At 34.6% G+C, this 16,122-nt stretch overlaps 1 protein-coding gene across 3 annotated transcripts in view; it reads right to left on the bottom strand.

Annotated features, from left to right (window-relative positions):
* Positions 1-1,167: 1,167 nt before the first annotated feature.
* GEN1 (GEN1 Holliday junction 5' flap endonuclease) overlaps positions 1,168-16,122 on the bottom strand; it is a 32,074-nt gene continuing 17,119 nt past the window's right edge. For all 3 annotated transcript variants that reach the window (XM_037813266.1, XM_037813267.1, XM_037813268.1), the window contains 8 exons: positions 14,659-14,750; positions 12,921-13,071; positions 11,751-11,787; positions 11,585-11,665; positions 10,525-10,655; positions 7,102-7,163; positions 5,359-5,502; positions 1,168-4,837 (listed from right to left, as the gene is read on the bottom strand). In XM_037813266.1, the coding sequence (XP_037669194.1) occupies positions 3,516-4,837; positions 5,359-5,502; positions 7,102-7,163; positions 10,525-10,655; positions 11,585-11,665; positions 11,751-11,787; positions 12,921-13,071; positions 14,659-14,750 (2,020 nt within the window). In that variant the 3' untranslated portion in view covers positions 1,168-3,515. The remainder of the gene's footprint in view (positions 4,838-5,358; positions 5,503-7,101; positions 7,164-10,524; positions 10,656-11,584; positions 11,666-11,750; positions 11,788-12,920; positions 13,072-14,658; positions 14,751-16,122) is intronic.

Genomic DNA, 16,122 nt, shown 5'->3' with positions numbered 1-16,122 from the left:
ATTCAGAGTAGTGCAACCATTACAATTTTACATTTCAGAACATTTTAATCATTCCCCCCTCATACCCAAAAAACACTCCATACTTATTAGCATCATTCCCCTTCTTCTACCACCCCACCCCAACTCTAGGCACCCCAGAAGTCTACTTTGTTTCCAAAGATTTGCTTATATTGGTACTTCATATAAATCGAACCATAAAGTACGTAGTTTTCTGTGATTGGTTTCTTTCACTTAGCCTAATGTTCTCAAGATTCATCCACATAGTAGCAACATAACAGTATGTATCAGTACTTCATTTCTTTTTTTAAAATAGTTATCTCAATTTTTAAAAACATTTTTATTAAAGAAGTTGTAGGTTTACAGAAAAATGTATTAAATACAGAGCTTTCCATATACCACTGTTATTAATACATAGTGTGGTACATTTCTTGCAACTGATGAAAGAACATTTTAATGATTGTGCTATTAACTATAGTCCATGGTTTACTTTAGGGTTCATTGTCGGTGCTGTATTGCCCTTTGCGTTTTTTGAAAATTTTTATTCTAATAAAATATATACAACCCAAAACCTCCAATTTAACCACATTCATATATACATTTTTCTTGATTTCTTCTTCAAATTGTTTGGTACTAGTGTATAGAAATGTTACTGACTTGGAGATACTGATCTTGTACCCACCACTTTACTAAATTCATTTACTAGTTTCAGCAGCTTTGTTGTGGATTTTTCAGGATTTTGTGTATATAGGACCATGTCATCTGAAAATAGGGGAAGTTTTACTTCTTCCTTTCCAAGTTGAATGCATTTTATTTCTTTTTCTTGTCTAATTGCTTTATGGAAGCCCCCAATCATGGGGGAAAGGCAGTCTGCCCTTTGCCTTCAGTGCCTAAATAGCAGGTCAGTTTATCCTTCATGGGGCCTTACAGGGTCGTATGATCTCTACTTATGTTTCATTTTTCCTTCCCGGCTGAGAGGTAGCTGACCGTGAGACAGCCGAGGGCCTCTCATGGTCCCTGAAGTCTAGTCTACCATAAGACATTTCTTTGAGTTAAAACACTGAAGGCACAGGAGATGATTTGTTTCATGGCAACAGAAGGCTGGGAAACATGGAAATTAGCGCGCCGCAAAAGCCCTTCATTCCTTTTTAATACCAATATCCCACTGTATGGATATACAACATTTTGTTTATTCATTCATCAGATGACAGACATTTGTGCACAAGCTTTTGTGTGGTCATTTTTTTTCCATTTCTCTTGTTTGTATACCCAGGACAGGAACTGATGGGTCATATGGTAACTCTATGTCTACTAATCTGTGGAATTACCAGATTTTTTTCCACAGTGGATGCCCCATTTTACATTCCTACTAACACGAATAAGCAGGGATAGGGTTCCTCCAATTTCTTCAAATCCTCTCCACCACTTAGCTGTCCTTTATTATAACCATCCTAATGGGTGTGAAGTGGTAGGTCATCATGGTTTTGATTTACATTTCCCTAATGGTTAATGATATTGAGAATTTTTTTCATGTGCTTGACATTTATACATATTTCTTAGAAAAATATCTATTCAGATCCTTTGCCCATTTTTAAGTCATTGTCTTTATTGAGCTGTAAGAGTTCTTCATGTGTTCTAGATACAAATTCTTACATGTGATTAGCAAATGTTCTCTTTTTCCCATTCTGTGAACTGTATTTTCACCTTCTCGATGATTCTGCACAAAGCTTTGAATTTTGATGAAGTCACATTTATTTTTTCCTGTACCTTGTACAGCTTTTGGTATCATATTTAAGAAATCCTTGGCATATTCCAAGTTCATGAAGATTTATGCCTATGTTTTCTTCTAAGAGTTTTATAGATTTGGTGCTTACAACCATGTTTTTGATCCATTTTGAGTTGATTTTTGTATATAGTGTGAGACAGTGTTCAAACTTATTTCTTTAGCACGTGAATATTCTGTTGTCTCAGCACCATTTGTTGAAAGACTATTTTTTTCCCCATTGAACTGTCTTAGCACCCTTGTTGAAAATCAGTTGACCATAAAGGTAAGGGCTTATTTCTGGACTCTCAATTCTAGTCCATTAACACTACATGTCTATCCTTATGTCAGTACAGTTTTCATTACTGTAGCCCTGTAGTATAAGTTTTGAAATCAGGGTGGGTGAGTCCTTCAATTTTTCTTTTCAAGATTGTTTTGGCTAATCTGGGTCCCTTAAAATTCCATATGAATTCTAGATTCATCTTGTCAATTTCTGCGAAGAAGCCAGCTGGCATTTTGATAGGGACTGCACTGAATCTAGGGAGAGCACTGCCATCCTGACAATAGTAAGTCTTCCAACATGGAACATGGGACGTCTTACCATTTATTTAGTCATTCTTTCAACAATATTTTGTAGTTTTCAGAGTGTATGTTTTATACTTCTGTTAAATTCATTCCCACACATTCTGTTCCTTTTGATCCTGTTGTAAATGATACTGTTTTAATTTCATTTTGGGATTCATTGCAGATGCATAAAACATAACTGATTTCTACATATATTGATCTTGTGTTCTGCAACCTTGCTGTACTTATTCGATTCTTCTTTTAGTGGATTCCTGATGGTGTTCTATGTATAGGACTGTATCATCTGAAATAGAGACAGTTTTATTTTTTCCTTTCTAATCTGGATGCCTCTAGAGTTTCTGGAATGCTAATTAAATTAAGCATTTAATTTCAACTGAATACTTGGAAGGATTATAAAGTCAATACATCATATATAGATTCACTTTTTATGAACAAAAGTTAGGGAAAGAAAAAAGTGATAGAGAAGAAAAAGAAAGCAAAAAACTGGGTTCTAGTTCCCACATCACTGTGACCTAGCTGTATGTGACTCTTAAGGAAGTTTCTAATCCTCTCACAATTTCAAGTTCTATTTTCCAAATATTTTTCCATTTCATACTCCATGAACTTGTGGGGATATCTAAGGAGTAGCTTTTCTCAGTTTTTTCTGCCTTGAAAACCATGATTTTTACTACACACATTGTTCACCCTCTTTCCTTTTCCACTTTTGCCCTTCACAAAGGAGAATAAGGATACTAAATCTGGAAGAGGACACTAAAGGTATTTGCACACTGGGAGAAAACAGAACTCTCAGGAAAAGCATTAATAGATGAACAAGCCAAAGTATAAATAAATACTACAGGCTTCTGGAAGGAATGAGTAAAAATGAACACAAATATGAAATATTTACTGGCTAGTACCATGGTAACATTTAAAGCTACAACCAAAGACTAACCATTGAGGCTATAAAAAACGGTAAAAGTGTGTGTGGTAAAAATACATTATCTGAAGTTTTTCACCACAGAGGATAATATTTTAAAACTGAGGTTTTAAGCAACAGTTTTTATTACAATTTTGGTTAAAATGGCAAAAGTGTTTCTTGACATATAGAACCACATTACGCTTTTCTACCAAACATTGCTAATGCTGACAGTACTAGGAAAATAAATTATTCTTAAATATTTTAAATTTAATTTCAAGTGCTTTGGAACCTTAGTTTTAATCTCTGACATAGAGGAAGAGGACTATCCAAAGAAGTACCAGAGTCATCTTTTTCTTTATGACTCTGCAGAAAATTCAGAGAACTTTGTGCTGGATCTAGGGAACACTTTTTTTCATTTCCAGCTATTTTATAAGCCTGGACACACGGCTCACTTTCTTTAACATGTATCTTAGGGTTACTCAATTTGCTAGTGTTACTTTTCTTGAATTGGAATGGGTTATACTTCTGAGAACATTGCTTTACTTTTTCAGTTGTGGACTTAGCTTTCCCAAATACTGGGACACTTTCTTCATCAGAGGAATGTCTGTCAAGGCAAACGGTCTTCTTCATTGCAATTCTCCGAGTGGTTTGGACATCAACTTTTCTGCCATGATTTAAAGTATTTGATGGACCAAGTCTAACACTGGAGGTCTTTACTACTGAGTTACTGACAGAATGAGGTATAGAAGTATTCATTTTACAGTTTTCTTGAAATAGCTGGTCTCCTTTTAGAACTTTCGAGTTTCTGGATTCATTTTGCAAATGAATTCCTGGAAGATCCTTTGAAAGGTGTGGTGGACATGCAGAAATGCCGTCAACAATACAAGGTTCTTTCATCTCACATAGGGACGAAGTTCTCAGGTCAACATCTGGTTGAACATTTTCCAGAGTATATGATGCTTTTATACGTATTCGTTCCTTTAAAGGCAAATTCTGAAGATGTGAATCAGTAATGCTGGAAAGTAGATGCTCTTCAACACTAGCCTTTTGAAGATTCCCATCTAACACTTTATTGATGTGTGTGGCACACCACTCTGATGCAAATGACAATTGTTCTGGCATATTTTCAGAGCTATTGGTGACAGCTGTTTTAAGTTCTGACTTTGACTGATAAGAGAAAGTATTCCCTTGAATAGCTGGAGAATTACTGAAAGAAGTACCTTCCCAGTCAATGGTGCTCAAATGTAGATCAGTAACCACAGATACATTATGAAATGAAATGTTGGGATGACTAGATTCTGAAATTATAGACTTACTGACAGTTTTAATTTGATGTACAGCCAAAGGGCTTGGAGAAGACACTAATACTTCATGTGTATCCAAACAGGAAGCATCTTCAGACAAAAGCAAGCTATTCATTGACTCAGAAATAGATTCCTGGGGCAATCTAGAATCAGGAGAAATTTTCAAATTTAACTTGTAATTCTGCTTAGGAAAGAATTCACCTGTGGGTTTTAAAGTCATGTGTGACTGAATACTCATTACATCATCTGATTCTTTAGGCACATAGTTTTCTTTAAGCTTAATTTTCATACCTGAAAAGAAAAAAACAAACAAACAAAACAATTAAAGGTCTATTTTGTTTTCCTTATTTGGGTTAAAAATAAACTAAGGAGTTCAGATCAGAAATCTATATGAACAGTTTTCACTTTTTTTTTTGGGTCTCAAGGCAATTCTGGAAACTGTGTTTATAAAAATATAAAGTAAATTTTCCTTTGGAAACAATGTTATAATCAAGTTGTTTTCCTGACCAAGCTTTAGGAAATAAATAAAATGTACTTAGAACCAAAACTATGTTTTATATATAATAGTTGCTCAATAATTTGTTAGCATAATAATTATTAACACTTGGTTAAATAAATAGACATAGAGAAGAATGGTTTACTCTTGGCTTTTCAGCTTTGAAAGAAAGTAGGTAAAGATACAGAAGCAAGAGTACAATCCTAACTACTAATTTTATCTAACTTTCAGCAAAATTTAGATAAGACAGATTCGAACAGAACAGGTGGCTCTTTGAAACTGTGTTTAACAAGTAGCTATCAAACCTGATACTTACTTTTCTGTTTCTTCCCTTTATTTTCTAACTTTTGTTTTTGGTAACTAGCAACAATCTCAGGATAGGCCGCTTCAAACAATGCTGCTGCTTCTATTGTTTGTACAGCCAACTCTCCATGCTGTTTATCTTCTGTGGCATAATGTTCTAAAAGATTAAAAATCTAGTAAAGCTGCTTTAATTACAGATTTCAAAAACTAAATTTTTCTCCAGGTAACTAAGTTTACCAGGTAAACTAAGTCATCCACAATGGAAAACTGATTGTGTATCTTGCTTTACAATATCTCTATTTTAATAATGTGTTGATACTAGTACAAAACTGATTTTCTTTTGCCTGGGAAGAGCTGAAAGATTCTTTTAAAATTAGAACTTTAAATTCTCTTGCTTCAGAGATGATAGGAGTAGCTTAGAAAATAGAAAACTCAGTTTAGATAAGATTGGTTGGTTTGTTTTAATTTAGTCTTGTAAGTGTTGTGATTCTGGATATATAATCGGTAGAGAATAGACAATTTCCTAAAACTTAAACATCAGCTTTCTTTTGTGGTGGCTTCTTAAAGAACAGAATGGAAAGGATAATAAAAACATACTATCTCCCAGAACTATAGTTTCAGAGGTTATCAATCTCTTGAGGATATTCCCAGGCTTATTGGTCTCACAAGTGGTTGCTAAATGAATATGAGAATGCTTGTATGCAAATTTACGATAATACATGTAACTACATAGTGGGTTAGATCCTTTATTTACTCTATATGTGAGCAAAAACTGTATGAGATGCCCAATTATAATGAAAATATTAGATGATTTAAAGCAGAAACAAAGGACATAGGTGCTCTTAAAATGTTTCTTAGTTATAAGTGGCTTAGGGTTCACTTTTGCGCATAAGGCATAGCACCCACAAGGATAAGTGGAAGTATCAGATCCTCAGTTCCAGGCAGAGGAGACACACTGCCAAACTGGGTTATATTTTCTTTCCTAAAAGTATACTTATAAGGCTGGTGAAACATTTCCTAAACAGTTTTCAAAACTCTTTCAGTCTTCTATTTTCCTATTATAGCTTGGAATGGTTTATCTAATTTTTATAATTTCGTTGAAAGTTATGTACAGCTTTCAACTTTCACTGAACAAATCTATTCTCTCACTCATTCAAACATAATCACACAATCTAACTTCAAAGTCAAGTAGAAGTGGATTTGAGATTGTTTTCCATTTTAAGATATCTGTGCCTCTGATTTTGAAGCTAATTAAAAGTTCACTTTATCTCTGTGGCAAAAATAAGAGAAACTTGATGATTAGAAATACCCATGAAAATAAATAAACAGATAAACAAAGAGAGCAAAAGTACACCTGGTGCTACCCAGCAAACTCAATTCCCTTAGACCCAGCGACACATGCATGAAATCCAATGACCAAACCATTTGTAGGAGCATTTTCTTGAGAAATACGAATTAAAACTATTTCAACATTACTGTTTAAACATTGATTACCAAAAAAGTCAATTTAAGTCATTAAAATAAAGTCACTTAAAGTTTCCTTTAGAGAATAATAACAAAGTTTATCATACTACCACCAGTCAAAGTGATTTAAAATAATACAAGTAAACTCTGATATTACCCATGATATATGTGATATGCTCTTTATTTTTAATACACACATATACATTTTATATTTATATATGGATATAATCTTAGCTAAACATATATGGTCAAATATTTTAAATTAAACATTTAGCTTACAGGGAATACATACCAGGCTTTTCCCATTCTATTTCAAAGCAATGAACTCCGTTTCTGACTCGGGTCTTAACAATTCTGAAAAAAAAATTCATAGGATGGTGTCTAATTGCAAGAGTTATCTGTAAATTTTTAATTTGTAGACTGAATAACCCAATCGCCACTGATTTTTATTCTAAGTAAAAATATTATTAGGAATTATCTTTTAGTTATTCATTTGACTAGATACTCAAAAACAATTTTGTTGCTAGGTGCAAAAACATAACTGTTAGATTCTCACAACAATTCTTTTCATTATGCATTTTCATATCAATTATTCACTTTTTTGGCTTAAAAAAGTTTTATTTTCCTATTTTAAATTTGCTGGTTTGGGAGACAGTTTATATTTCTAATGTTTTAGTGGCTACTCTTAAATGTTTACATGCATACTTTGAGAGTTTTAATTTAATATCATCATTTATGATATATCAAGTATTATGCAAGTATTTTGTGCATATTTTTCCAGCTTATTAGTCAAATGTTTTGTTAATTCAACATCTTCCCTAAGTTCACTTTTCTTCTTATTAAAGTCCATCCTTTAACAGGGCTTTTAACAAAACTCTGTGAGTGGTAAATTCTTGGTCTTTCCTGTGAATGATGCTTTAACGATCTCTAGATTACCAATTATTTTTGCTTAATATATTTGCTACTGTTATGAAAGATGCAAGCTATCATCCTTTGTATTTCTTTTTCTTCAATACTTCCTTCAATCTTTATTTTGAAAAATTTCAAACCTTTAGTAAAGTTGCAAGAACAGTACAATGAACAATGTAAAATGAACATTTTGCCACATATGCTCTTTTTGTTCTCCCTTTATATATACCTATTTTCTAACCCATTTGAAAATTTGTTGCAGACATGTCTCATGACAGATCACCACTAAAAACTGCAGCTTTTCTATAGCTGCAATACACCTATATCACACAGGAAATTTAACACTAATACAATACTATTATCTAATACACAGTCCATATTCAAATTTCCCCAATTGCCCTAAAAAACAGAATCCAATCAGGATCACAACATATTGCTTTGTTGTATCTTTTTAATCTCTTTCATCCTAGAAACATTTCCTAGCTTGTTTTGTCTTTTACAACATCCATATTTTTGAAGCATCCAGGATGGCTGTTCTATAGAATGTTCCTCAATTTTAATTTATCTGTTATCTAACAATTACACTCAGATAAAACATTTTTTGCAGGAATATTACATACATGATGTTATGTCTTTCTCAGTGCAACATATTAAAAGGTATACGACAGTTTATTGTCCTATTATTGGTCATTTATCACTTAATTAAGGTGATGTCCACTGGATTTCTTCATTTTTCAAGGTAGCTATTTTTCCTTTGCAATTAATCTGTGGTGTGACACTTTAGACTGCATGACCATCCTTCTCCAGCAATCTTCCACCCAATGATTTTAACATCCATTGATGATTCTTGCCTGTTTGATTTGTTACTTTTTAAGATTTTCCCTTTAGCCTTGATGCCTACAATATGTCTGCATGTGGGATTTATTTTATTTATCCTGCTTATACCTGGAGTGTAATTTGATCTGAGAACTTCTGTTTATCTTGAAGTTTGGAAAACTCTCAGATGTCATCTCTTCAAAAATTACTTCTCCACCTTTCCCTCTATTAGCTTCCAGAAATACACAGAAACCTCTCAAACTATCTTCCACATTACAATATCAAGTATTCTTTTATCTGAGACTCTCTCTGGCGCCTTCTGTGTACTTCATTAGTACTGACTTCCAATTCATTAATTCTTTTTGATCAAGTTCAGATTAGAGTCCCATTTATTGCTTTTTTATTTAAATAATTATTTTCTTAAGATCTCTAATAGTTCATTTTTTATAGCTGTCCACTTAAAATGATTTCTACCCACTTTTGTTTCATAATTACATCTTTTTTTTTTTTTTTTTGGGATATACGCCTGCAATCATTTCATTGAGCATCCTAACATTCTGAAAGGCTGTGCCGGTTTGACTGCATTATAACCCCCAGAAAAGGCCATATTCTTTGATGCAATCTTGTGGGGCAGACATATCAGTGGGGATTAAGTTGGAACGTTTGGATTAGGTTGTTTGCATGGAAATACGCCCCACCCAACTGTAGGTGATAACTGATGAGGTATTTCCATGGAGGCGTGGCCCCACCCATTCAGGGTGGGCCTTGATCAGTGGAGCCATATAAATGAGCTGAGGGGCAGAGGTAACTCAGTGCAGCTGTGAGTGATGTTTTGAAGAGGAGCTACAGCCAAGAGGGACGCTTTGAAGAAAGCACAGGAACTGCAGATGAGACAGTTTGAAGATGGCTGTTGAAAGCAGACTCTCGCTCTGGAGAAGCTAAGAAAGGACAAATACCCTAAGTGCAACAAAGAGTGACATTTTTGAAGAACTGCAGTCTAGAGAGGAACGTCCTGGGAGAAAGCCATTTTGAAACTAGAACTTGGGAGCAGACGCCAGCCACGTGCCTTCCCAGCTAACAGAGATTTTCTGGACACCATTGGCCATCCTCCAGTGAAGGTACCCGATTGCTGATGTGTTACCTTGGACACTTTATGGCCTTAAGACTGTAACTGTGTAACCAAATAAACCCCCTTTTATAAAAGCCAATCCATCTCTGGTGTCTTGCATTCCAGCAGCACTAGCAAACTAGAACAAAAGCCAAAAAAAAAACCAACCAACCAAACAAAAAAGACATATAAAAACTAATAGAGTGAATTTGTTTCAATGTTTTTCTTATATCATATTTCTTCACATGTATGCTATTTTCTTTTTCCTTCTATTCTTCTACTCTTTTATCTCCGTCCACACCTCTATTTCTCCAGTACTCTTTGAGAAACTTACAGCAGGCTGAGTCTCAGGCATTTGGTTAGTTTTTTATCCTCTATCCCAGCTTCCTTCTAGGAACAGGGGGATTCTATCCAAGGCACAGGATTTTAAGCAATAAGCCAGATTCCACTGTCATCTTGCACTATGGCCCCTGTTCTTCTTTTACCTTACAAGGAGCTCCATCTTGAATGCTGCTGCTCCCACAGACCTAGGGCTCTGCAAGCCCATAGTTTCAACACCCCCATTCCTTTTGCACTTTTTCCTTTTCTGGTCCGTTGAAATAGTTATAATAGTTATCTTGTTAAGCCTGGCTATATCTTTGTATATTCATTTTTTAATAATCTATCATTACTCTGTGTTCGAAGCAGAGAAGTATGTCAAAACATGAACTCATTATACAAGTCCCAAATAAGCTTTTAATATTCCAAAAGGGCTTTCTTCCATTTATATAAAACAGAGCTGTATGTCCCACTATTAAAGATATCAGGGAGAATATGTGAGATCATTAGATACTCAAATGGAAACACAGAGACTTCTTTGTACAACTCTTTATGTTATATTACCGAATTGGCTGTAGTTGATTCGAGTTCCTTCTACCAAGTTTTCTTTCTATCATGTCATAGTGGGTCAAAAGCACCAACAATTTTTCACATGCATAGTGATTGGGCCACTCCATTTTTTCCAGGGTAAATCTCTGTAAATAGAATAAAAATAAAAACAAGATTTCATTGTACCTCCTGGGAACAAATAGTAAGCTCAGGTGATATTTTTTCTTTAGAATTAACACTAGTTATAATAGTTTCAAATGTGGATTTTTCCAGAAAGAAAACTGAACTTCCTAAAGAAGTTCTTTACTGTATAAAGATAAGTGTGAAGGTTTTTGGCTTGAATACCACCCAGTCTGATATTTCTTAGATGCTGGGTAAGTTACTTAACCTCTCTTAGCCTTAGCTTTTCCACTTGTAAAATGGAGATGATAATACAACTTTGTTCACAGATGACGAAGATTAAATGAGATTACATGTAGACTGTTAAATATAATAGCAAATTTTAAGTGTTCAATAAATATTGGCTGTCATTATCATTATTATTATTGTTAGGGATAAGTAGTTACAATCTATCGAGCCATTCTGTGCCCCTAGCCACTATACTGGAGACTTAATACATAATCCTCATGGTGATGTCATGAGATAAATAATATTATTTCTACTTTGAGGCCAATACGTACCCTGGATCATTCAGTTAGTAAGTGAAAGACTGTCAAATTTAAACAGTCTGGGTCACTAATTACAAATCCAATGCCCTTGTAAACTACACTGCCTTTCACAGCAATATACTTGATTTTGACATTCTTTGGTTATTAGCCCCTCTCCCCTCAATATACCTATAGATAGAGTATGTCTGTTCATAGTATTTAAGAAGTCTTTTAAAGACTAACATAATTTTGGTTTGTCTTATTGTCTGCAAAATATGGTCTTGTGTGGGAAAGAAGTGAGGATTATATATAGACACTCAATAGCTGTCTGTTTCAAACCGCCTCTCACTCCAATCAAAGTGAACGGCCCTCCCTGTCTTCCCAGTGCTTAACTCCATACTATAAAGTAAGAATAAATTTTCAGATACCTGAAACAATAATATATCAGGTCTTTGATACCTGATTACCTTCACCAATTTATCTCTGTTCAAAAGAAATTCTTCCATAACCTACCAAGGAAAAAGAATATAGGAATTCAGATTTTAAACTTTTGAAAGAGTGTCTAAAATAAACGCACAGTTGAAATATTATTACCTCGTGGAATGGGAAGCCTTCACAACTGCAAGCTTTTCTGAAAATAAATTATATACATGTTGTTATCAATAAAATCAGGCAATTGTAGGCAGACTTGGAAATCATCTCATTCCAACTCCTCCCACTGAATGATGTCCTTGTGCAGAATCCCCACAGTCATCCAGCTTCTGCTGAATAACTTCTTTTTTTTAAATTCAGTTTTATTGAGATATATTCACATACCATACAATCATCCATGGTGTACAATCAACTGTTCAGTACCATCATATAGTTGTGCATTCATCACCCCGATCTATTTTTGAACATTTTCCTTATACCAGAAAGAATCAAAATAAGAAAAAATAAAATAAAAAAGAACACCCAAATCACCCCCCATCCCACCCTATTTTTCATTTAGTTTTTGCCCCATTTATCTACTCATCCATCCATACACTGGATAAAGGGAGTGCTATCCACAAGGTTTTCACAATCACACTGTCACCCCTTGTAATCTACATTGTCATACAATTGTCTTCAAGAGTGAAGGCTACCGGGTTTGAGTTTGGTAGTTTCAGGTATTTACTTCTAGCTATCCCAACACATTAAAACCTAAAAAGTGTTATCTATATAGTGCGTAAGAGTGTCCACCAGAGTGACCTCTCGACTCCATTTGAAATCTCTCAGCCACTGAACCTTTGTTTAGTTTCATTTTGCATCCCCCTTTTGGTCAAGATGTTCTCAATCCCACAATGCCAGGTCCAGATTCATCCCCAGGAGTCACATCCTGCATTGCCAAGGAGATTTACACCCCTGGGAATCAGGTCCCATGTAGGGGGGAGGGCAGTGAGATCATCAAGGGGCTTACTTAGAGAGGCCACATCTGAGCAACAAACAGGCACTCAGGGGGAGACCCTCAGGTACAATCATAAGCAGGTTTAGCCTCTCCTTTGCAGTTACAAGCTTCACAGGGGCAAGCCTCAAGACAGAGGGCTCATCTGCTCAATAACTTTTGAATTACTATCTTGTGAGATAGCCTAATTTTTGAACAGAATCTAGAAAAAGAGTTTGTGAAACATTTTACTATATCCACATATGATGGGGGGAGGAGTTTAGTGGAACTAATTCAAACCCAGGTGTATAAAATTGGTCATGGTAGAAGAAAATGGGTCAAACAACACTGAAAAAACTTACTTCTTAACACTGTTCTCTACTGCACTCAGTTGCCTGTCACTCTCTGTGCAGCACCACTCGCTGGGACAGCAGGACTCCCCATCACGTGGCACGCAACAGCTATCGCTTCCACATAATTTACATCCATTACGCTCATGATCCTTAGTTGAACCTTGAGGAGACACAACAACTATCGTTTGTTTCCACTTTTTTTAGAATTACCTTCTACACAGATTTTTTTTGTGTGCTTTTATCCAAACTTTGAAAAATACTGCTCAGCATAGTGCCTAGCACAGGCTTTTCACATATTTTGGTTCAACAGAGAAATGAACACTGCAGTAATTCTTAGCATAAAGCAGATCCATAGTCATTACTATCACATGACATTAATTTGGGGGAGGGAGGGGGGCAACTTACTGTTCTAGCTGATATCATACCTTTACAAATAAGGAACAACGGAAAACTTTGTGTTTACGTGGTAAATACATGCAAGAAAAGTAGGATGGTAACAAAGGTATTATACCAAAGCTAAATTTCAGTAATGGGGGGATATAAGGGAGGGGTATGGGATTCTTTCTTTTTTATTTTCTGGAAGAAATGGGAATGTTCTCATAACGATTGTGCTGGTGAGTGTATAACTATGTGGTTATGCACAGGAGCCATCAATTGTACACAGGATGGATTGTATAGTGTGTGATTAAAACTGTTAAAAAAAAAAAAGTAGAATGTACAGAAAAGGTTATTTACTTAACAGAATAATTCATGAAATGGTTTCTTTAATGAGCATATTAAAATTATATAGCTGTTAATTACCTCTGTTAGTGTCTAGCTCTCAATGACCTATATACTTATTTTCAAACTATGCTTGGAAGAGCATCAAATTATCACTGTAGCACAGGTGTGGGACCCTAGAACCCTTTAAAATGAAAGTGCAACGAACTTTAACAAGTTGTTTTGAGGATTTGGAAGAGCATATATACATGATATGACCTAAAATTGTCATTTATTAGGCATTAAAAACCTACAGAATGGCATTCCAGCTATAAAAACATTTAGTTTCTTCCATTGTTTCATCTATAATTTAACAGTGTCAATGAAACATATTAAGGCAAATAGACAAAGCAGAGTTTCTTTTAAAAGATGAGCTGACATGATCTCCTAAACTCTTGTGGGAGTGAAAGGACTTTCCCAGGTCATGTTGACTGACATCTTTATTTCCACACGACTCATGAAGAGGAATCAAGCAATTTTCAATTACAGTGGCCATGTAGTTGAAACTAGTTTAATCACTATTTTTACACACAATAAAAATGCATTATAGAACAATTAAGAATCATTTAAGTATGTGACTATAAATCAGTGATATAAAAACAATTGATTTCAGTTCCTTTTTCCCATGAGACCTATCAGTTTATCTTTTATTCTTAAAAAAGGATTTCTACATTGAAAGCAGATGATAGCTTTAAGATCTAAGTAATGTGGTATCACAGTTTGAAATTGTACTTACCCTATATTTTACTATTTATTTCACATTATTTCATTCAAGAAACATTTACTGAGTGCTTACTATGTATAACACTTTGTCAGATATACGTGATACAACTCCTGACTACAAGCAATTCCTAATCTGTGAGGAAGACAATACAAAAGGCTTCAAAATGTCATTATATAGGTTTGTAAAAGCTACTGTAAGAACAGGAATGAAAACATGGGTGTCAGATACTAATATTCTGGAGAGATTGTCCCTAAGTCTGCTTACCTGGATGGGCACACACAGAGCAATAAGCCAGTTTTTTACCAACTAGTAGCTGTGGATCAGAGTAACAAGATTTTTCATTCCACTCATTAAACCTTTAATAGAAAATGGTTTTAAAAAGAAAAAAAAAAATAAATAAGGTCACAGAAATGCCACATTCTCAAACGTCAGACTAGTCTGTTCCCTTTTGCCTGTCTTGGTAGCACACAGTCGCCGCCCCATCTTTCTCTGGAGAACCCGCAGCCTGTGAGTCAGGGCAGAGCGCAGGACTGCAGAGGGGAAAGAGCATGTGTGTTCATGTGCACACTCTCTCTCTCTCTCTCTCTCTCACACACACACACAGTCAACTGCTTTTTTTTTTTTTTAGTAAGTCAGCAATATAAGTGTAAAATAATTTGTGTATGTTCTTTTTTGATTTCTTCTGTGTGCCAGAATATAAAACAAAGTAAACTTGTATGTGAACATTTCTTTATATCAGAGAGAAGGGTGAAGGGTAGGTATAACTCTGAATAACACGTTAATCGTCTATGTAAAAAAACTGTTTCAAAAATCTAGATCATTTAAAATTATCATCTTAATCTATAACAGCAAACAACTTTGCCTTTTTAATGAAAGATTTTAAAAATGTGTATAATACTGCTAGGGTATCTACGAAATGAAATTAATTTCACTTTGGATGAAGTTCCAGGTTAACATAAAACCACCAAGGGGACAGTTAGGTATTAATCACAAAACAAAAATGTTATAATTCCTCTATTTATAGAAGTTAAAGTTTTTATTAAAAGTTACATTATCAATTCAGTTCATTGTATGGTATCTGCTACTTTATGTAATTATTTAACTCTTGGAATTTCTAACTCATTTACTACAAAGGCCAAGTATAAGTTTGCTAAAAATGAGCACTAATTTCTGCTGGATAAGTAACAAACAGAGCTCCAAAAATTGAAAATAACTGGGGAGGAAAGCCAGTCAAAATTAACAAGAATTAGAATTATAGATAATTAAAAAGAAATGTAATTTCATTATTTTCAAGTGTGAAGACAAACATTTAATAAAAGTTGCCAAAAGTATATATATATATTTGCTGAATCTATTTCTATAAGAATGGTTTCTAGTTAGTCAATTACCATATATGCTTACTGTTCTACTTTATATTATTTTTCACAATTCCCCGATGATTCCTTAACTCCAGCCTCGTGCCAAAGTATACCTTTTCTTTCCTGCTTTGGCACAATAATCCCTGATGTCGATAATGGATTTATTGAAGTCTTGGGTTTATCAAGAGTTTTATAGCTGAAAGAGAAGCATTACAGGAAAGAATATAGTGACCTGAAATGTTTTTCTTGGCCATTCCTTCTTCATTTCTATTATCTAACATTTCTTTTCAAGCACTCATCATCTCAAACCTACTGGAGGCCAAGACTGTTTTAAGTCTCTCAGCATCCTAGGTCTTTACCTTCTTATTCT

Source organism: Choloepus didactylus, chromosome 20 (assembly GCF_015220235.1).
Source record: "Choloepus didactylus isolate mChoDid1 chromosome 20, mChoDid1.pri, whole genome shotgun sequence".
NCBI classification, from domain to species: Eukaryota; Metazoa; Chordata; class Mammalia; order Pilosa; family Megalonychidae; genus Choloepus; species Choloepus didactylus.
Note: the sequence above shows the minus strand (reverse complement) of the source record. Positions and strands in the feature narration are given on the sequence as shown.